General features: G+C 60.6%; 1 protein-coding gene across 16 annotated transcripts; it reads right to left on the bottom strand.

Annotated features, from left to right (window-relative positions):
* Positions 1 to 89: 89 nt before the first annotated feature.
* Positions 90 to 21,144, bottom strand: PHLDB1 (pleckstrin homology like domain family B member 1). Of its 16 annotated transcripts, none has more exons than XM_088177943.1 (26): positions 21,076 to 21,144; positions 16,585 to 16,683; positions 16,122 to 16,236; positions 15,883 to 16,053; positions 13,939 to 14,064; positions 11,513 to 12,597; positions 10,526 to 10,768; positions 10,315 to 10,452; positions 10,051 to 10,188; positions 8,071 to 8,199; positions 6,699 to 6,854; positions 6,469 to 6,579; positions 6,221 to 6,310; positions 5,597 to 5,719; positions 4,714 to 4,851; positions 4,068 to 4,223; positions 3,438 to 3,605; positions 3,023 to 3,139; positions 2,825 to 2,942; positions 2,571 to 2,615; positions 1,893 to 2,184; positions 1,697 to 1,787; positions 1,469 to 1,615; positions 1,114 to 1,333; positions 952 to 1,037; positions 90 to 703 (listed from the first exon to the last, which is right to left on the bottom strand). In XM_088177943.1, the coding sequence occupies exons 2-26, from the start codon at positions 16,642 to 16,644 to the stop codon at positions 563 to 565; spliced, it is 4,404 nt and encodes a 1,467-aa protein (XP_088034069.1). In that variant the 5' UTR covers positions 16,645 to 16,683; positions 21,076 to 21,144; the 3' UTR covers positions 90 to 562. The 16 variants fall into 16 exon arrangements, 15 of the variants coding, with proteins under 15 accessions (XP_088034069.1, XP_088034067.1, XP_088034060.1 ...); XM_088177941.1 differs by lacking the exon at positions 21,076 to 21,144 and adding an exon at positions 18,369 to 18,502; XM_088177934.1 differs by lacking the exon at positions 21,076 to 21,144 and adding an exon at positions 17,896 to 18,004.
* Positions 21,145 to 21,227: the final 83 nt, after the last annotated feature.

Below are 21,227 nucleotides of genomic sequence, written 5' to 3'. Positions count from 1 at the left end.
CCCAGTGCCTCCTGTCCGTCCCCCCAGCCCAGGGACAGACTCTGGTCTGTCTGTAACGTGCTGCCAGTTCAGAAGCCACGCAGAAGGGATAGCCTGGTTCATTAAATGCTTTATGACTGGGCAGTGCCCATCTTGCCCCGGCAGAGGGGGGACAACGATCCGAAGTTACAAAAGGTTTACAAAGACGGGTCTGAGTACCACAGTGGGACGTCCTGGCCGCACGGCCTCACTATGGCAGCAAGTGTCAGCATCAGCTTCAAAACTAGCACCTCCCCAAGGCAGAGAGCTCGGGCCCCAGCAGCTCTTTGGCAGCTTTTTACATTTCAGTACTTTGATATTGTTCCAATAAAGTTTGTTTTTAAAAAGTCAACATAAAAAAACTTATTCCCTTGCCTGAACAGGCAACGCTCAGTACCACCCAGCTGGGCCCAGTGCAGGTCCATGACCTTGGTGTGCACAGCCCTTGCATGAGGCGGAGCAGGGACCCCTCAGGAGCTCCTCACTGCTTGGTATGCTCAGAAGTCCATCCAGCTGGTGGATCTCAGGTGCACAGCACCCTCCCTCAGTTCATGAACTGGGTATAGCCCTCTGCCCCTGTGACAATGACATCCATCCAGATGCGCATGGCCTCGGCTGACGGTGCCACCATGTAGTAGAGTCGGTCATGGGTCTTGACACAGAAAGTGAGCGGAGGGTTGGGGCTCTGGAGAGGAGGATGAAATCAGCACTCTGTTCCCCTCTGAGCACCAGTAATCCCCTCCTTGTCCCTCCACAAAGCCCAGCACTGGGGTCCTGTGCCTCGGCACCATCACAGGCCATGGACCATTCCAGGAGCATCCCTGGCATGCACTGCCCTACCGCCTCCTACCAGCGTGACAGAGAACAATGCAGGAGAATGGGGATACCCACAGGGGCTCCCCCACTGGAGCAGTGGCAGTGCCCAGCTCTCACCTTTGCAGCACTGCGGAGGTGGTCATAGTAAACCTCTTCAATGGCTTGGAAGTAGATAACCCCCTTCAGCTTCGTCTCATGTTTATCTGCCCAAGAGAGGGAACTGCTGTCGACTGTGGGTGATGGCATGGGGAGGGGACATGAGGCAGCACGGGGACTCACCCATATAGTATGAGAGGGTGCGCTTCATGCGGTCAAAGACAAACCAACGCTTCTTCCAAGATTTGATCTTCCCACCCATCTTGACCAGGTAGCCCTTGCACATCTTCTCTGTCAGGATGATGTGGTAGCAGGTGTCAACGTTGTGGCCTGAGGACTCGATGTGCAGCCGCAGGTTGAAATCCTCCTTGCGGATGGGGAGGTACCGTGTCAGGGGACGAGCCTGGAAAAGCAACACAGCACTGCAAAGCCCACCGACAAGAGCTACGTCTCCCTGCTGCAAGCTGGGACATCAGTAGCAAGCTGGGTGTGCCTCACTGTCCAGGCTGGGAGAGGGGGATGGCGGCCCATCTCACACCTGTGAGAAGTGCTTCTCCCGCAGTTTGACTTCCTTCTCCACCAGCTTCTGCCGCCGCACAGTCTCGTCCTGCAGTCGGCGTTCCAGCTGCTCCCGGCGCCAGCGCTCATCCTCCAGCGCCTGCTGACGCAGCTCCATTTCCCGCTCCTGCCAGCGTGCACAGGCACTCAGCCCCAGGGACTGGAGACCTGCTTGCCATCTAGCCATGGTGTTGGTGCCCCCACTCACCCGGGACTCCATCAATCGGGACTTCTCCTCGTGTGCCTCCTTCAGCATCTTCTCCATCTCCTCAATCTTCCCAGTCTCCATCCCGCTGGCACTGCAAAACAGCCACAGCTGCTGCCCCAGCAGGAAGGACCTTGAGTCAGCAGCAAACCAGCAGAGCAAGCTGCCCCCTGGCCATAGGAGCTGGCCCCATGGTTACCTGGAGATGTTGTCAGGTGAGCAGGCAGAGTTGTTGCCAATGGAGATGCTGGTCTCCATGCTGTCTGAGCTCTCCAGGCTGAGTGTGTCGTATGCATGGTCCAGCTCCTCAGCCCGGGGTCCAGCACCATGGGGACGGTGGTGGTGGAGGATGGAGTGGTGCACGAGCCGGGGGAAGGCAGTAGGGAAGGGGGGCTGCCCATGCAGGGCTTCCCACTGGGACTGTGCCTCAGCAGCTGCTTTCTGCTTCAGCTCTGCCAGCCGCCGTTTCTGCTCCTCAATCACCTGCCGACCTGTGCCATGCGAAAATGACGTCAAATTAAATGTGCCACATTCAGAACTGCATCATGGTAGGGGAGGGGGTGGCACAGGCAGAACACACTACAGGCACTGCTAGAGCCATGAAAGCACGGTAGGGGCTGCTGTCACAACTCTCTGGCAAGCACCACAATCTGTCTGGAAAGGAGCAGGGAGGCACATGCGCCAGGCTGGTAGGAACAAGCTGGGAGAAGCATTAGTGGGTCAGGGATGCACAGGGTTGTCTCTAAGCAGATGTTGAAATGCACCTGGGGTCCTGGACTGGTCATGCCCCTCTTATGTATGGCAGAAGGTGCCAGCAAACAGCCATGCTGCTGCCTCTGGGCTGCTATAGGCAGTCCAAGTCACCCCACGTCTCTACCTGGTAGATTGCCCGGCTGCAAGGGCTCTGCTGGGAGCAGCTTGGCTGGAGATGGGCCGTCAGGTGGAGGGGTCAGGAGGAAAGAGAAGGGGGAAACGCAAGAGACCGTGAGAGAGGCATTGCATCCTGCCAGAGCACTGCTGTAGTTGCCACCCTCAGCCAGACTCCCTTCTCCATTGCCCAAGTGGCAGCGGGGATAGTGTCTCCTGAAGTCCCACCATCCCACAGAGCCAGGACGCAGAGCCAGAGCTCACCCTTCTGCTGCAGGGCCAGCTGGCGCTTGGTCTCGATGTCCTGCAGTGTGGCCACCAGGTTGCGGGAGAGGCTGCCCGCCGGGCTTGGGGGGCCCTGGGCAGGACAGCAGGTGGTCAGCTGCAAGGATGGGGATTCAGGCTGGCACCGGGCATGTGTGAACCATGGCCAGGGTGCCTGCGTCCCCCTGGCAGCCATACCTTGGGTGAGGGGCTGCGCTCCAGCACGGAGAGGTTGAGCTGCGAGGACGAAGGGGTCCCACTCTTCATTCGAGGGGTGAGGACACCAGCACTACCCTCTGTTTTTGCACGATAGACCTGAGCACAGAGACACAGACGTGAGAGAGACATGGGGGAACTGTAGAAGCCCCCCTGGACAGATGGCTCCCCAGATCCTGCTCTGTGTTGGTGCCATCCCGGCAGGGATGCAGGCCAAGAGGAGGCAGATATTGCCTACCCTAAGCCACAAGTCTGCTCTGCCTTTGCCTGCTGTGGCAGCCAGGGCCCCGGCAGCACCCAGGGTACAGGGTCCACAGGAACATCCCCACATTGCCCCCCTTTTGCCTCAACCGGTGGCCCCAAAGCTTGAGCCTTGGCAGCAGGGAGCCAGGATTACCTGGAGAGCCTTGTGAGAGGAGTGAGCTTTAGCTGGAAGTGGAGGAGGGGAAGAAGGAGGAGATACAGAGGAAGAGGGGGTCTCAAAGCCAGCCATAACCTCCTGGTACCACTTCTCTAAATCAAGAGCCGGGAGACACACAGGGCCTCCCAACAGCTGCTGTTCCATCTGGAGAGAGAAGCTGCATGAGAAAGGATGAAGGACAAATGCAGCAAGAGGGACAGATGCACAGAGAAGAGGTTGAAGCATCCCTGCCTATGCCTGCACCATTCCCCCAGAACTTAACGTGCAGTTAACCCTGGGGATCCTGTGCACCCCCTGGCTAAGTCCCAGCAGCTGCAGGAGCCGTTTGCTACTCAAGAGAACGTGAGAACTGATCAAGCACCAAGACCCCTTGCCCTGGGGGCAGTGGAGCAGCAGGCAGGGGAAGGGGTCTGCCCATGCAGGGCTTCCCACTGGGACTGTGCCTCAGCAGCTGCTTTCTGCTTCAGCTCTGCAGCCAAAGGTGTGCGGACTGTCAAGAGTCTGAGCTGCTGCTCAGCTCCATCTGCAGCTCACCCCTTCCTGTGCATCTCCATCACCTCCCAGGGAGAGTGCAAGGGGCAAAAGGGAGGGAAACAGGGCACCAACCTCTGTAGAGACGAAGGGAGAATGGAGAGATGGAAGAGGAGGAAGAGGAGCAGCACAGCCTGAGGATGAAGGAGTCAGAGGGGTACAGCCCAGCAGGGGAGCAGCAGGGGTGTGGAGGCTGCCCAGGATACCCGAGAGTTGCTCAACGGTCACATACTGGGCAGAGAGAAGCAGATTAAACCAGGATAAGAGCTAGGGCAAGCAGGCACAGAGGAACGAGCAGGCAGTTCCAACCCCCATAGGAAAGTTCATTATACTGGGACGAAAAGCAGTTGGTGCAGCCACCCTGGTGCTGGGCACTGGGTCAGGCCTGCTCTGAATCCTCCTCACTTGAGACAAGCAGCCAGGACTGCATCCAACAGACAAAGGGCCACGCCTGGGCACCACACTGCTGGGCACCCACTCTGTTCCCAAACTCTGCCACTACATCCAGAGCAGGCAAGAAGTGCATCCCAGTAAGGAGAATGGGCAGCTCGAGCCTCTGCTCCCCACTCAGATGCAGCCAGACAAGTGTCCTGACCCCAGAGAGATGTGGGCTCCAAGCACCAGGGCACAGAGGGAGGCTGCACGTCTGCAGCTTCCTTGCTGCCTGGGATGCAGCATGCAACCCGAGGGAGCAAACCCGAGCATGCTCTGGGGCAGGTACCTCATCGGCTGTGGGAGCTACAGCAAGCAAGAAAGAGCGCTGAGCAGCAGCAGGGGCAGCAGCAGAAGCTTTAGTGTCCAGGCTGGGGCCATGTGCATTACTGCAGAACCTGAAAACGTCAGACAGCCTCATGTACTCCTAGAAATCCACGGCAAGGGAGAAGGAGAAGAGTTAGACCAATGTGCTGGCGTCATGGCACTGACTACATAGTGAGAGCAAACCTCCCTGTGCATTCATGCCCCAACACTGCCTTCCCAGCCCTGCCCTGCTGCCCATGGTGTCCCTGGTGTGCAGCACCGTGCACCTTGGGGTGCTCAAGCTGGGCTGGGTGTGCTGGCACCCATCTTGCTCCAGCCTTCAGTGCACCTTTGCTGAGCACCTACGAGGGGCAGTGATGCCTCAGGGTCCTTCATGGTCACTGGCCACAAGTTCTCCCTAGCGCAGCTATACTGGATAAAGGCACCTCAAGCTGTGCTGAGCCAGCTAAAAATCCACTTCCTCATCCTTTCTGAACCAAACATGCCACAGCTGGGGACTTGCTCTTATTTTGGGAAAGCCAGGCTAGCAGGACCCTACAGGATGCTGTCAGGAAGTGCCCAGCCAGATGGCAAGCAGCGAGCAAAGGGGAAGCCTGTGCCCCACACCAGGATTAAAACAAAGGGCAGCAGCAGGAACTGCGAACTGGAACTGCTCAGGAGAGCACCTGGAATCAGGGATTGAGTGTTAATGAGCACAGCTGCCAGAGAGCTATATGATAATTGCTCCAGCCATGCTGCTGTGGGGCTGACCTGCTGCCTGGAGGCGACATAAGTCCACAAAAGCGGTCTCAGCCATGGAGGGGTAAGTGAGCAAGCGCATGCAGCTAGTCCCTCTAGTTAGTTACCTCTTGTGCCTTGGGGTAGGAGTAGGTGGCAGGAGAAGCTAAAGAGGCAGCTGCTGCTGGCAGGGGGCTCAGGGGCTTAGTTCCCTCCAACAGCTCATAAGGTTCTGAGATGTGGAGGATCTCCTGTTGAAGGGTAAAGATCACGTAGGCAAGGTGGGCACAGATAGCAAGGTGGCAGCAGCAGGAGTCCCACTGCAGGCAGGCATGAGAGGACTCTGCCATCTTGTGCCTCTTAGCAGCAGCAGGGCAGGCAGCACCACAGCCCCTGAGGGCATCATGGTTCTGGCTCCCCATTCAGAGCCACGAGCAGGGTAATGGGGCAACTCACTTCCACCTAAAAGTCCACTGGACCAGCACCAAGACATCCCCACGCTTGCTCTCCAGCAAGGATGGGACCCTAGGCAGTCCTGTCCTATGTGCTGCTCTGTTGCATCTCCCTTCCTCCCTCCCAACCAGCCAATGGAGACACTTTGAGCAGCTGAAGCACCTGGCTCTGGTCAGAATGTACTTGGGAATGCAGGAATTGCTGCAGAGCAAAGCTGGTGATGCACAAGGCTTGTCCTCAGTGATGACAGCAGCTTAGGAGAGCACTTCTAAACACCACAGCCTCCTCTACCCACTTACCTCTCGGAGAGCCGAGGACATTTTAGGGAAGCTTCTGCCACCTGTGACGAGCTGGTATCGCCTCTCCAGAGACACGAGCTTCTCCTTCTCCTGCTCATGGGGTGACAAGTCACAGGCAGCTGATGGTTACTGGCACCCCATGGCCGGTCACCCCCAAGCTCACCCTGCCTGCCAGCAACCTGTCAAGAGCTGGCATGATCTTGTCCCCTGCCTCGAGCACCCACAGGAGGACACAATCATGGCATTACCTTTTGCAGGAGCTGCAGGACGCTGCTCCGCTCCCTGGCCAGGCGCTCGGCCTCCTGGGCACTCTGAAGCCGAATCTGGGCAGCCTGGGCATCCAGGGCAGCCACCCGCTCCTGGGGAGCAGGCAGCAGAGATGAGCTGGCTGCTGGCAAGCCATGGGATGCTGCCTGGCCATGCCAGACCCATGGGGCACAGCCCGGCCACGCTGGACCTGCTGCTCCTCCATCCCTACCTTCCTGCGGGCGATGCTGCGGTGGCACTCAGCCCGGCTCTGCAGGAGCTGCTGGCCTCGTGCCTCACGCTCCTCTTCCAGGTGGCTCTCTCGCTCCAGCTGCTGGAACTCCAGGTCCTCAAATAGCTTGGCCTCCGTCTCTAGTGCCTCTGCCTCCTTTGAACACACAAGAGCACTGTGAGTGAATCAGTCCCACTGGATGGGTACCTCTGTATCCTGCAGGCAGGTCTCCCATAGCAAAACCTTCTGCCATGCCTCCACATCCTACTGGTGCTGGCCAGGAACTAGAGGTGGTGGCCAAGCCTATCCTGCGTGCCTGGTGTGGGCAGGCAGGCAGTTTTGCCTTCTGCTAGGCACCAGAAACATGAGACACAGGAGTGTCTGCTGTCAGAAGGTGGCAATGGAGGCACCCAGAACTGGCCAGGACAGAGCAGTCACCCCCATGAGATGAGCTTGCCACAGACAGGGCCTTCACCAGCTCTCGGAGACCAGCTGCCCCTGCTGAACCACATATGGACTAAAGCCGAGCCCTGACAGGTAGCAGAACACCATGTGCCAGCGTAACCACCAACACGCAACACTGTGTCACCAAGCCTACAGGTGGCAAAGTCCCAACAGACAAGCACCATGCTGGACAAACTCCTGTGTGTGCTTCCAGCCTTCATGCACTGACAGCGTGTGGCAGCACTCAGCTCCGGGCCTGCCAGTGCCACCTTGGCAGCCATTGTGCCATGCACCCCATGGGGATGTGCTTCAACCTGCTCCACAAGACGGGCAGCCAGTGACACAGCACTGATGTGTTAGCTCCTGAAGGCTTCCACACACAGAGGCCGCTCCATTACCCCCCTGCCCACTGTACACCAGACAGTCATCAAGAATGTGAGTGCCTGGCCAGAGCAGGCTGTGGCAATGTGGGTTTATCTGGACAGGCATTAGCCATGGGCTGGGGAAAGTCAACCACTTCCGGAAAATACCAGAGAACACGAAACAATGCTGAGGACTAGCAGTAACGTAGATCAACATCACTGTGTAAATAAACATTCTCAGATAATAGCTGGAGGCAGCCAGATGAGGATGCAGCAGCCCCCAAGACTCCCCAGCCTGCCCTCCTTTGCAGGGCAGGGTCCATGCTCGTGCTCTGCCCGGTCCCGAGGAGCTCTGCCGAGCCGGTCCCAGGAGCTCTGCCGAGCCGGTCCCAAGCCCCGGGCCCGGGCGAGCGGCAAGCTTACCAGGACGATGGTGCCCGGTGCCAGCCGCCTCCAGCCCGGGTGCGACGCTCCCAGTGCAGCCCCGGCTGGCAGGGAAGAGCTGGCCTAAGCTGGAGCGGAGGGAGGTGGGCCATGGTCCGGGAGGGGTGGGGGGAGACACTGACCCTTCGCATCTGCTCCTGCAATTGCTCCCGCATTGACTCGGGGCACTTATCAAGGTGGCTCTTCGACTCATGGTAAAGCGCCCGGAGTTGCTCTAGCTCCTTCCTTTCAGCATCAACCTTTGCCCTTTCCTGAATCAGGGGAGAACAAGACAAAACAAAAAAGAAGGAAAAGGAAAAAAAAAAAAAAAAAAAAAAAAAGGAAGAGAGAAAACACACTTCTCAAATGGACGCCATGCAGAAGCTGTGAGTTAGAGAGGGGCTCAGCGGGAGACAGAGGGGGCTCAGGAGAAGGAGCATCCTGGCAGCTACAGGGGGATGGAGAGATCAAGAGACACAGGAGCCCGGACCTAGCAGTGTTAGAGGGGTTACAGCCAACCCTTGACCTCAGCTTTGTGCTTCCAAAAACAAATTTGCAAGCAGCAAAAAGATTAATGCTGACAGCATGGTTCAAGTCATCCCAATCCTGCACACAGCTGCATCACAATAACCACAAACTGGCTTTGTTAACTGCTGCCAGTTAAGATCTGCAGGTCCTGAATGCAGCCTGAGGGCATGGACCACCTTCATCCATTAGAAGCCCATGGGGCAACAGTGAAAACAGGAGGCTGTGGTTCAGCAAGAGATGCTCAGGCTATGACGAGTCAGCAGCAGAGCAGACACTCCTGGGCCTGGGATGAGGGGCCTGGCCACAGGAGCAGTAAAATGGGGCCAGCAACATGGGACTGGCATAGGGGAACCACCTCCCATAGGTCTGGCAGTACCATATAGGGGCTTGGCATTGAGAAATGCTTGCTGCAAGGAACCCTGTGCTCCACACAGAGATGGGACATCATGAAATGGGACTATGAGGGGACATGTTGGTAGGGAGGCAAGGCTAGTAAATGCAGGTGCCCCAGGAGAGGAGCTGTGGATTGCCCAGGGGCTCCTGGGCATGCAGAGATGTCAGAGGGGATAGCAGAGTTCAGAGCAGGTATGGTTAGTGCTAGTAGTGCAGATGGGTTAGGAAAGTGGGTGGTTAGGTCAGCAGAGAGGCTGGGAGAGGGCTTTCCCTGCACTCCTCTCCTGGCTCTGCATGAGGCTGTCCCTGGCTACAGAAGATGCCTACAAAGGGCTGGAAGACCCAAACCAGAACAAAAACCCCAAATGCTGTAGGAGCACCGCTCATAGGCACCAATGGCCACTCTGCCAGGCCACAGGCACCCTGACAGCCCTGGCACTCACAGCCATGGGGCTGGCCAGACCCCAAGGGATGCTGATGCCACATCACCGTGGCACAGAGCAGCTGGTGGGACCTTGGCATAGGCTGCACAGGGATGATGGCCTCAGGCAGCAGGGAACCGGATCTCAGCAGCTCTCCAAGGCCATGCCACACTGCCTGCAAGGCTGTGGGATAGCCAGCAACCAGCAGCTAGGACAAACATGCCACACACAGAGCGTCATGGGTGCCTTCAGACCATAACTGCACCACAGACAACATCAAGGGGAAGGGGACCAGGACCCCTTTCTAAAGCCACCAAGTTAAACACCTGCAGTGGTTTCCCAGCCACCTCCAGCAAGCAGAACACTACAGCAACAGCCGCCAGCACACATGAAGGTGCAGCAGCATGAGGTGACTTGCTGCAAGACGCAGTTCCCTAGCAAAGGCAGGTAATAGGGAGTGCCAAGGCCTCTGCTTTGGCACTGCCCACTGCAGGCAGCAGCCATCACACCACAGTCTCCCTGCCAGAGAAACAGGCAGCAGACGAAATGCTTCCTGAGCATTGGTTCTCCTCCAGCAGGGCTGTTTGACCAAGCCCAGGCAGACAGATCCCCCCACAACACAAACCACAGGGGCTGCTCCCCAAAGCCTCTGCAGAGCCCAGGGTCTGGAGAACATGTCCGCAGGAGAATGCTGCAGCATGAGGCATTGCAGCACTGGCTGTGAGTGCCAGGGAGGGTATGGCACAGCTGGTGACAATGGGGACCTGTGACTGGGGTCACCTTGTCCCGCTCCTTGCGGATGCTGGCGTCCAGGCTGGAGAGCTTCTCCTGCAGCTGCTGCACTGCTTCCTGCTCCTGCCGCAGCCGCACCACCTCTGACTCCCGCTCACCCTGCAGCAGCGCCCGCTCCATCTCTGCCTGGACAGGCAAAGCAATGTCAGGACTGCTGCTCCAGCTGGATCTAGCTCATACCCTTAGGATTCTGTGCTGACTGGTAAGGGCAGCAAGCAGCAAGGGACTCAGCAGTGTCCCCTGACCCCTCACCTCTCGCGATGTCTCCTGCAGCTGCTGTTCCAGCTCCTTGACACGGCCCTTCAGCTGGTCCAGGCGTCCGAGGACACTGGCACGCTCCTCCTCCAGCCGCTGCGCCTCCTTGGCCCGGGGGCCTGTCAGCTTCTCGTGCTGTGGAGAGGGCTGATTGGCATGGCACAGTGCAGCATGGCATGGTAACAGAACGGCACAGCTGTCCCCTTACCTCGTGGTGAGTACTCTCAGTGCTGCTGCACTCCTCTTTCAGGTTCTCCTCATCCGACCTCTCCAGGCTCTCCCTCTGCTGCAGCTCTTCAACAGCATGGTCCAGGGCCATGGCACCCCTAGGCACCCACTGGCCAGTATCTGTGTCACCAGCCAGGAGCCTGTGCATGTCACCTGGCTCCGTGCCATCTGTCTTGGTGTACTCAGCACAGAGGTTCAGGATGGTCTCCAGGCGCTGCCGCTCCTGTGAGGAAGAACGGTCCCCATGCAGCACATGCTGTGACAGGAGCAGACAGAACCCTGTGCCAATGGTGGCCACCAGAACACAGGCCGGCACACCGGGATGGGCAGGCAACATTACAAAGCACAATGCAGCCAGCTCGACCCCACACCAGAGCCAGGCACACGATGTGCTGCGAGCTTGAGACACACTAATTACAGGCAGCAGTGCCGGCTGCCGAGCACCTCCGCTATTTCCAGGCAGTGACTCAGGCTGCCTGCGCCAGGCATGAGTCAGGGCTGAGCAAACACGGCCTGGCAGCTTGGCCTCCAGGGCTGGCAGAGACACAGCAAACCTCATCCAGGCAGATGTCAGTTCCATTAAAACTCCATCAGCCCTAAATATAGATGCAATGTCCACAGAGTCATGGCACCACCACCAGCAGATGGGCCCTGGCAGGGATGGACAAGATGTGGAGAGTTTTGCAAAGGCAGGCGCACCACCATTGTGGCCAGCCAGTAGCCCTGAGGTCATGCCAGCCCCACCAACTTCCACAGGCTGCTGTAACTTGGGGGCTTTGTATTCCTGGAGAGCTGCTGAGCACCGACTGCTGCTCCTGGCCGTAATCCCCCTGGATAAGCCAGCAGCCTGGCAGCTGTGACAAATCCCCAAGAGGCAAAGGCCAGGTTTCAAAGCAGCAAATGACAACAGGTAATTGCAGAGGGTGTCCCACACTCACATGTATCCCCTCCCAGCCCCAAGGCTCACCAGGCGCTCCATCTCCTGCTCCCGAACCCGCTCCTGCCGCTGCCGCCGATGGTACTCCAGCAATTCATCCTCATTGTCACTGATCTCAGTGATGCTGTTCTTGCGCTCCCGTGACCCCGCTGGCAGCCGTGAGTCCCCCAAAGGCTTCCTAGGGGCGCGGGGGCTCTGCCGGGGCGAGGGCACAGCTGGGGAGCCCAGCCCATATGCTGGGCTCAGGCACGTACTGAAACTGGGACGGCGTGTGGGGTTCTCTGCCAGCATTGGAGGTGAGGAACCCCCAGCACCTTTCGACTCCTCTGGGCCCTTGCGCCTGGCACGGGGACTGCCAGGCACGTCCCTGCCCAGCCGGGGCTGTGGGGAGGGGGTGTCAGGGGCCACCCGTGGGCTGGCAGCCCGGCGTGACAAGGAGGGACTCAGGGGAGGCAGCTCCCGCATGCTCTCAATGTTCCTCCGGGCCACCCGTGGGCTCTCCGGGGGCTGCAACCGGGCCTCTGGGACTGTCTTGCTGGTGGGCTGCCGGCTGGGGGCCAGACAGTCCCGTGGCTCCCGGAAGGGACTGGGAGGTCGCTCCTGCAGGGCCACCCGTGGCCGCGGCACCGCCCTGGGCGTCAGCCGGGGGCTGCCCACCCGGTGGTCCCCGAGCCTGTCAGCTGGCCAAGGCTCACTAGAACCCCCAGCAGGAAGAGGGGGTGGCTGGACAGAGTGGTTGTAGCTGGAGGAGCGAAGTGGGAGTGGGGGCGGCACGGCTGGGCCGTGCTCTTGGCTGCTGAGTGAAGGGCTGGTGTAGCTACTGCTGCTGGCTGGGGAGGAGAGGGGAGAGAAGTTCTCATAGCTGGAGCCCCCTGAGGCAGCCCCAGGGCTGGGTGGAGGGGACAGGAGGCAGCGCCCACCCCCATTCACCACAGGGGAGAGGGGGGATAGGCCACAGGCAGGCGGCTTCTGCATGCTGGGGGATGCCGACTCCTCCAGCACCAGCGAGTCCATGATGTCCTGCAGGTCCTTCTCGATGGAGCTGACAAGGGAGCTGTGGCTGTGACACCCACGCTCTGACAGCTGGCGGCCACCATTCACCAGGGCCTCGGATTCTGCAGGGTAACAAAGGAGCAGGCATCAGTGCGGTGTGACTGCCGCAGTCCCTGCCTGGGCTGGGTCCTACAGGGCAGCCTTGAAGAGTCAGAGGTGGGTTGCAGCCCCTCTTTGCTGCACCCTGCTGCCACCCTTTCCCACTCCAGCTGGGGAGCCGGGACAGAAAGGAGGCTGGAATCCCGCTAGCCCCATCACCCAGGAAACAGAAACCTGAGAGGAGAGCCCAGCCTCTCTTCCTTCGTCGCAGCTCCCTGCTCCACTCCCTGGAGAGCAGCTGCCCGCACCACCCACTGGCACCCACCACTCGCCCCCTGCACACCCTGGCTTCCCAGCAAGGAGTCAGAGATGCAATAGCAAAAACCTGCTGACCTGCAGCGTGTCTGGACCCGCCACCATGTCGCCCACAGCCTCCCCACACCTCGGCCAGGGTGCCCCTGCCTGTGTTGCCCCGTCCTCCCTGCGCAGCACCGATGTGCCTGTCACTCAGGGGATTAGCGAATCGCAGCAGGCGCGGAGCCCAGCCAGGACAGCGTGCCACCCAGGCTGCGTCACCCCCTGGCACCCAGCAACTCCCTCACAGCAGCCAGCACTGCCTTCGTGCCTGCAAAGATGTGCTGTGGTCCTGTCAGTATGATCCCACTCAGTCCAGGGCAGAGAGTGAGCATGCAGGGCCCATATGGGATGCTGCATGGTTGCATGATGCTCCTCGGCCACAGCACCTCCCCGTGTCCCTCCTCCTGTCCCCCAGCTGCAGGCATGCTGCCTTCCCAACACACACGTGGCACGGGAAGGCAGCCAAGCTACTCTCCCCGTGCCAGGGTGTGCTGGTTGGGGCAGGGATAAGGGCTACCAGCCCAGGAGATTTGGACATCCCCGGGAACTGGGCACGGTACTGGCACCTGGCCCATTGCCCCACGGACAGGCAGACACAGCAAGATAAGCTCATGAGATGAAGGACAGCAGCCAGAAGAATGGCCTTCACAGCCACAGCACAGCCACTCCAGCACATAAACGCCCGCTTTCAGGCAGCTGGGGGGGCTCCGACGGGCGATGGCTCTGCCATGGCCAGGCTGGGCAGAAATGAAAGCCGTGCCTCAGTGCCCCCACAGTCAACCTCTCTGAGGTGATATTAATCATTAACAAATACCAGTGCAGCTGCCATGCCATGCTGAGGGGGTGGATGGCACACCACAGCCGGGTGTGAGCCCCACTCCTGAGTGCAACAGGACAGGGCTGGGAGAGCACTGGGCACTGGGAAGGCTGACAGCATGGGTCAGGGAGTACCTCAGCATCTGCCTTGCCCCACCTGGGACAAGGGGGGGGTCACCTACGTCACCTACTTCCTGGTAGCCCATAGAGAGCCGATGGGCTTCCGCTCCCCGCTGGGATCATGCTCTTAATCCACTTGGCCTCAGCAGGGTGGTTGAAGCGGAGGAAGGTGGACTGGCCCAGGCAGATGGTGCACCCTTGGGAGAGAGAAAAGAGAAGGTTCAGCTTTCTAGCCGGCAGTATCAGAGTGGTGCCGGAGAGCACAGGGAGGCAGTCAGGCATTGCTGGCCCCCGCGAAGGGAGCGGGCTCCTGCTGTCAGCAGAGGCTTAGGGGGAGGCTGAAATCCAGGTCACACTACAGCAGCTGCCGGCAGCGCATCTCAGGCGCAGGCACAGCTGGGGTCCCCGCCGGGGGCCGCGGGGGAGCTGGCAGCACTCCAGGGCTTGCGTGGCTGCCAGCTGCAGACAAGACAGCTCCTGTCCCTGCTTGCAAAGCGTCTCTTCTTGGCCCAAAGCAGCAGCCCTCTTGGGGCAAGGCTGCCGAGCAGCCCCAAGGAGGAAGGCACCTCAGGAAGGGGAGAAGAGCCGTGGGCGCTCGCTTGTCCGTTCACCTGCTGCCCGTGGTGCTGAGGAGGCATGTGCTGGCAGCGGGGAGCATCAGGCGGCGGGAGGGCGGATTGCTGCCGACACACCCCACTTTGAAGCGCCTGCCAGGGCTCTGGGGAGAGGCTCGCTCCGCACCAACAGCCGCTGCTGAAAATCCCTCGCCGGAGGGGACGTGTTTTTTGGAGCACCCATCAGCCCAGCTCGAAGCAAAGCGAGCAGATAGGCAGTACAGACTAACTGCCATCGCCATCGCGGGGGCCTGGTTCCCCTGTCTGAGCACCAGGGCGGGACAGAGTCCTGCTAAGCCCGGCTCAACGAGGGTATCCTGCCTGCCGGGAGCAGAGCGACGCCCAGCCTGGCAATGGCTGTCCCGGACAGAAGCATCACTGCCCTGTGCCTTCCCCACGTGCCGGCACCAGTGCAGCCACAGGTCGCTCCGGCAAACCGAGTAATCCTCACCACAAGCGTCGGCCTGACAGCCCCGTAGTTCATCCCGCTGTGGCCTTGCCCAGATGCTGTCCCCGCCTGCCCCTGGGGACAGGAGGATGGGCGGCTCGGCTGATCCCTGCCGCACCCCGCAGCCTACCATAGCCCTCGCTGCCACTGCGGGACCAGCGGGACCCGGCAGGACTCCGCGGGCCGTCGTGCCGGAGCCTTCTCCGGTGGCCACGTGGCTCCCATTGTCCCCCGGGGGCCGCCCGCGGCAGCGCCCAGGCGGGTGGGTCCCCCTTTCCCGGGAGGGACGGGGACAGGCGCAGGGCTCCCGCAGAGCCTTCGCCTGCGGGCGACATGGTGGCTCTGTGGCCCGCGGAGGAACGGGAGCGAACCCCCCGCCCGGCGCGGACACTCGCGGTCCGCAGCCCCGCACTCACCTCGCCCCCGCCGCCGCCGCCGCCACCGCCCGGGCAGCGCCGCACCGCCCCCGGGGAGGGACGGGGGGCCGGGCCTCGCCCGCCCCGCCCGAGGGTCCTCCCCGGGAAACGAGACTCGAGCCGGGGATGGCGTGGGACGGGCCTGAGGCTTTGTCCACGCTCCCTGGGAGCGGCCGTGCGGGGCCGGCCGCGTCCAAGCCCTGTAGCCACGCAGGCAGACCAGCAGTGTCCCGGCAGCCACTCGTGGGGAGGACACCTAAGGTGCTTTCCTGTGTCATCTCCCTTCCCAAAGTCGGCTCAGCATCTCCGCTGTTCTTCAAAGCCCGCCCGGGTCTTTCCCTTCCCACCTCACTTGATACACGCAGCAAAGCCAGCTCTCAAACTGTGTCAGGACCTGGCAGGTTCCCACCGCAGAGCACAGTGGCCAGGAGTATGCCAGCTGGGATATGCAATTCCTGGATGGCTCCTCAAGCACCCCAATACTCGACAGCACAACTCCACGGGCAAAGGCTCCAGTGAACCACAGCCTGTTCCTACCTTGGGTGAGGTGCGTGGGCCGCTGGAGTGGCACGCCGTCGATGGCGCAGGCGTTGCCACAGGGGTGCAGGGTGAGTGTCCCTCGCACGTTCTCGATGTAGCAGTGCTGGGGCGCCAGCCCGGGGCCCTGCAGGACGATGTCCGTCGCAGCCGTGCCAATGGTGGTCCTCCCTGCCATCAGAGAGGGCGTCTCAGTGTCTCTGTCACCAGCGTGCCCATGGAGACCCCCTGGCACTCACCTTCCTCCAGGGGCAGGAGTGTGATGGCAGTGCTGAGGCGACCACTGCCCAGGCTCACCAAATGTGGCTTCTCTGTCTGCACTTTCAGCCCCTTGCCCGTGTCGAGGGGGCTGCTCTGTAGGAGGAGAGGGAGGGATGCTCACAGCTCCCACAGCTACAGCCCGCTCCCCTGCACTGTCTACCTGGCTGAGCTGCTCCAAAATGGCCACATAGCCAGGGTCAATGCCCAGGCACCGCCACATGCCAGAGGGACTGTCCAGCAGCAAGATACAGGAGAGGAGGGCTCTCCTGCCTGTGCTACCTATCCCGTGAAGCAGAGATGAGCTGCTGCGGGAGCTGGAGATCCGTGGGGCTTGGGCTTCATCTAAGAGGATCCGAGCTGCCAGCTGCTTAGCTCAATGGGCTTTGCTGAGGATCCCGTAATAGGATTGGCTGAGACTGAGGAGTGGTCCTGTGTGCTCACCTGGATGACAGTCTGGACTCTGTGGGTTGGGCTGGTGGGGGTCCTGCCAGATGCCTCCATGGTGCCTTCTTGGAGACGTCGGATGGTACTGGACACAGGCTGCCAGAAAAAAACAGAATAGCAGCGTGAGTGACCACACTGGGCATGGCCTTTATGTATTTTTCCTGCACATCCCGGACAGCAGCCTGAGCACACACCCTACCCATTCTAAACTAGCATTTGCCACAAAGAGGATTAATGTCCTGAGCTCCTGTCTTCACCATGTCAGCAGCTGCCTGAAGCCAGTGAGCATCCCTGCCTGCCAAGGCATGCATCCTACCTAGACACACATCCCCATCCACTCGGGGAGACCCACGTGCCAGGCATCAGGACAAGACACAGTCCCAGAAGGAAAAGTACACATGGGCTCAGTTTTGGGGGCATGGTGTTGGAAATGCATGCTTTAAATGCCAAGCGCTGTGGGCAGCTAGACTCCAATGGCTGTCAGTGGAAAAGCACATACAAGCACAGGTTCTGACTGTCCCCAGCAACACCTGCCTGCCACCCATGGCATACCAGGACACCCCTGTGCATGCCACCAGTGCCCAGCTCTGGCACCCAGGCACACGCCTCTGCTCCCACACAGTCCAGCAGCAGTTCATAGTGCAGAAGCCCAGCTGAGTGTTTCGTATCCCTGCCCATGTGGCCCAGGCCCGTGGCCAGCAGGCAGGGCCACCACCCATGGAGCAGCCATGCTGCCACACATTCTCTGCGTGAGTGGGAGGCAACTCGAGGAGGAACAATTTCCGTCACCCGGCACTCACGCCATGTCGGGATGCTCCGGGGATCTAAATTTACCGTCTGCTGCTCCCCACGTCCCTCCCTTCCGCCCTGAACTAGCTGACTGGGGCTTAACCCTTCCCAGGTAGCGTAAATGGGAAGTGCTCCATCGCCGTTAGGAGATGCCGGTCCCGGGGCCGCCAGGAGGAGCCCCGGGCTCGGCTGTCGCCAGCATCGCCCACTGTCCCGCCAGCCCCCGCTCGGCCAGCACTGGGCTCAGCTGCGGGGGCGAGTGAACAGCTATTACGCACTGTGGAAAAAATGAAACGCTGGAAAACACCAAGCGTGGGATCCAGGACTGGGATGAAGCCCGGGTGTCTTCTGCAACAGCAGGCTGGCTGCTCCACAGCAAGGGCTCCGGGGGACCACAGCCACACCACTGGGATTGGGACAGCTCAGCTGGGGCAAGGTTGGGGCGTAGAGAGAAGGTACCCCGAGAGCAGTTCACGAGTGCTCACCGGCTGCAGAGGCAGGATCCCTGCTCTTCCTTACCTGCCGCCTGGTCCTGGTGCCGAGCGGGACCCTCCGCGGCAGGGTGCCCATGTTCCCCAGGCACTGGGGTGCTGCACTTCCCAGCATCTGGAGACCCCGCAGCCCAGCCGAGCCCCTGCCCCTCACATACACCTACGTCCCGTCACAATGCTCAGGAAGGAGGAAAAGCCAGGAGGGGCCAGGCTGCTGCATAGGAAGGGAGCGGGGCCAGGGTGGGGTCTTGTGCCGGTGTTAACTCCTTCCCAGCACATCTGTACTGGTGAGACCGGCTGGGAACCATCGAGGACCCCCATGCCGGCCACCTGGGGGATTGTCTCCGATTCCGCCCACCTCCTGCTGCCCAAACTCTCCATCTATCACCCCCCACTCCACAAGCAGACTTGCCTGCCCATGAGCTGGAGGGTGACCCTAGCATTCTACCACTTCTCAGTGCCCCCAGTCCCGTTACATTGCCCTCCAACAGAGCCCCTCACCTGTCTCGTCAACACACAGGGACCGCCTGCGTCTCCCCAGCCCGTCCTGCCGGGGATGCAGCCCCTCTCCAGCCGGCTCTGCTGTAGGAATGCGGGGCGGGAGCGCGGCCGCCCCAGCCGGCGCCCCACTGCTCGGACGGACAAGGCGGCCTTTCTTCTCCCGCCGCCGCCTGCAGAACGCGCCGCTTGTTCCGCCGTGGGAAGCGGTGAAGGCAGCAAATGCCAAGGGGTCGGGCTCGGTTACCACCCAACAGCCCAAGGTCCTCGTGCACCCTGCGCAGGGCTGCCTACTCAGCCCCGGCCTCCTGGAAGACAAAAGCCCCTTTCTTCACCTGGCACAGCCCAAAGCCTCACCTGGGAGGATGCCCAGCCCCACTGATGCAAGGGGCCACTAATGCAGTGCAGGCTGTACACAGACATGCTGCCCCACCGTGCCCTGGGGAGCCTCTGCATCCCACTGCCCACAGGCTGTAATCTGCCTGCCTGCCCCAAGCCCACAGGGAGGGTGCTCTGGGGATCCATTCCTGCCTGACCTGCTGTTGCCCACCCAGACCCAAGCTGGGCACAGCACATCCTGACTCACCCCACATCAGGTACCAGCAGACTCCAGAGCTGCACTGCGTGCCACTGGCCAGGACACGGCCAGGGCATGGGCATTCAGCCCATGTTCATGAAGGAGCACAGACTGGCAGGCCATGCCATGCAGTATCAGCCATGCTGGGATGAAGCAACAGAATGGCAGAGGCAGGCGCATGGCATCCCCTTGCATGGCCTCTCATCCCCACTTGTGGCTGGCTGGATGAGTCACAGAAGGAAGCCTGAGTGGCCGAGCTAACGGGTGCACACAGTGGAGCATCGCAGCCTCCAGCCAACTTGGCTGCCTGTTTGCTCCCCATCTGCTAATGCACTTAGGGTGTGCTCAGCCCTTCCCACACCCTCTGCCCTGGTAAACAACCGGCCTTTCCGCCGGACTGCTGCGAAGTGGGAGCCTGTCTCCTGCATAAAGCCAGAGGCGAGTAAGGAGCCTGCTCCTGGCTGCTGCCTCCCGGCTTAGGGCTGACAACTGAGTGGGGGAGACCCAGCCAGCCCCATCCCACCCAGGCGAGGGATGGTGGGGGCTGCATTGCAGTTGCTGGGACAACGCCATGATCCTGACAATAACACCACCATAAATCACCCACCAGCCACCTCCGGCGGGAGCCGAGGAATCCTGGCCACACCCGCTGATTTCATCGCTCAGGCGAAGTGCTCCCGCACCCCTGCAGCACAGCTGTGCTCCGGCCGAGGCCCTGCCAGCTTCAGGGTGTCCACAGACTGGTGGATGCTCACCATGTGCTCAGGTCGGGGAGGGCGTGCAGCCCCGCCTACTGCACCCAGCCCTTCCCGAGGCGAGCCAGCTCCAAGGGCCGGTGAGCCATGCATTGAGCCAACCACTGCTGCAGCTCAAGCACCGACCCCAGCATCAGCACGTGCATCCAGACCCCTCACAAGGCTGCGAAGTAGAGAGCTGCTCCTCAAAATGCTCTCATATCAAAATGACAATTTCTCACCTGCAGGCCAGAGGTTCAGCTCAGCAAGGAGCATCTGCAATTCCCACCGATAATGTCCTGGGGACCATGACACAGGATGGGTTTGGTGGGTCTTGAATCCAAGCCCTGGCACGAACCCATCACCCAGTCCTTTGTTTGCTGGGGGAGGAGTGGGGTGAACATCACCTCTCCAAATCAGGCATTGGTCACTCTCCTCTTTCTGGCTGCCAGCAAGAATCCCTTGCCATGCAATCCTGTGGTTGCATCCCCCTGCACAGCATCCTGCTCCTGCTGCCCCACATGTCCCAACATATGGCAACACACAGCAAACCCAAATGTACGAGGAGTTATCAAAAAGTACCCGGCTGCGCTGCCTTGCTACTGCCTGTGGTGCTCAGCCAGGGGACCTGCCCCCTGCAGCCTCTGCCTAGTGCTCAGAGAGAGCTGGAGGCTTGCAGGGCAGCTGGAGGAGTGGGAGAGACAGTGGCCCTTGAGCACAGCAGCTGGACCTTCTGGGACTGCCAGATTCCTCTGGCTTTCTGACAGCAGCTGAAGGAGCTGTGGCAGGAGTGTGGCAGGAAGCTGGAGTAAACAAGGTCCAGCCACGGAGAAGGATCCAGCCAGGCCAGTACCGTTCCCAGGCTCCCCAAGAGGTGTCAGAGACAGCAGTGGTGGCCATGGGCCAAGCACCATCTCCTCCTGTGACTGCCCATGAGCTGCAGCAGGATTTGGGGATGGGAGAACCTTGTCTGGCTTGTCTGGTGTCCAATACTGAGCTCTCTCAGGGCTCCCACACCAGTAAACCCACCACTGACGTGGACTACGGGATCCAGAACCAGCTCCCACGCCACCCACACACCACCAAAACATTGTGCAATGATTGGTTTTATGGTTGACCGTGTTTTTCCTACTTCCCTGTCTGCAACTCCTTCCTTGCGCCCCTCCTAGGACACCCCAGGGAGCCTCAGCATGTCCCACATCTGGCCCCGACACGGGCCAAGGCAGCTGAGCCCCTTTCTCTTGCCCCCACCACATGCAAAGCTGCCCCTGAAGCAAGGACTAGGGAGTCCTTGCATTACAGGACACGGTGACCTAAGCCCCACAGGCTCCCCAAGGGCAGCGGTCGCCTGGGGCACAAAAGGGAGAGAGGGTCTCACCCCATGCCAGCGGCTCCTCACCTTCACTCCCCCGGTCCGACAGCCTTTCCCGTACTCCGCCGCTCCGCTGTCCACCACCGCCTGCCTCGCCGTGTCCCCGCCCCGGCCGGTGTCGGCTCGTCCCGCCCCCGCGTGGCCAGGGCTGACCGGCCCCGGCTCCGGAAGGACCTCAC

Source organism: Sturnus vulgaris, chromosome 23 (genome assembly GCF_052056855.1).
Source record: "Sturnus vulgaris isolate bStuVul1 chromosome 23, bStuVul1.hap1, whole genome shotgun sequence".
Taxonomy (NCBI): domain Eukaryota; kingdom Metazoa; phylum Chordata; class Aves; order Passeriformes; family Sturnidae; genus Sturnus; species Sturnus vulgaris.
The sequence above is the reverse complement of the archived record's forward strand: the minus strand, read 5'-3'. Positions and strand labels throughout refer to the sequence as shown.

Excerpts from the sequence above, each read along its gene's own strand:
- PHLDB1 (XM_088177934.1), bottom strand. The coding sequence starts at position 17,982 with ATGCTGGGAAGTGCAGCACCCCAGTGCCTGGGGAACATGGGCACCCTG. Across the intron at positions 16,237-16,584 it reads GAGTCCAGACTGTCATCCAG|AGCAGCCCCCTCGACACGGG; the intron begins GTGAGCACACAG and ends CTCCTCCTACAG. Across the intron at positions 2,943-3,022 it reads AGCGCAGCCCCTCACCCAAG|CTGACCACCTGCTGTCCTGC; the intron begins GTATGGCTGCCA and ends CCATCCTTGCAG.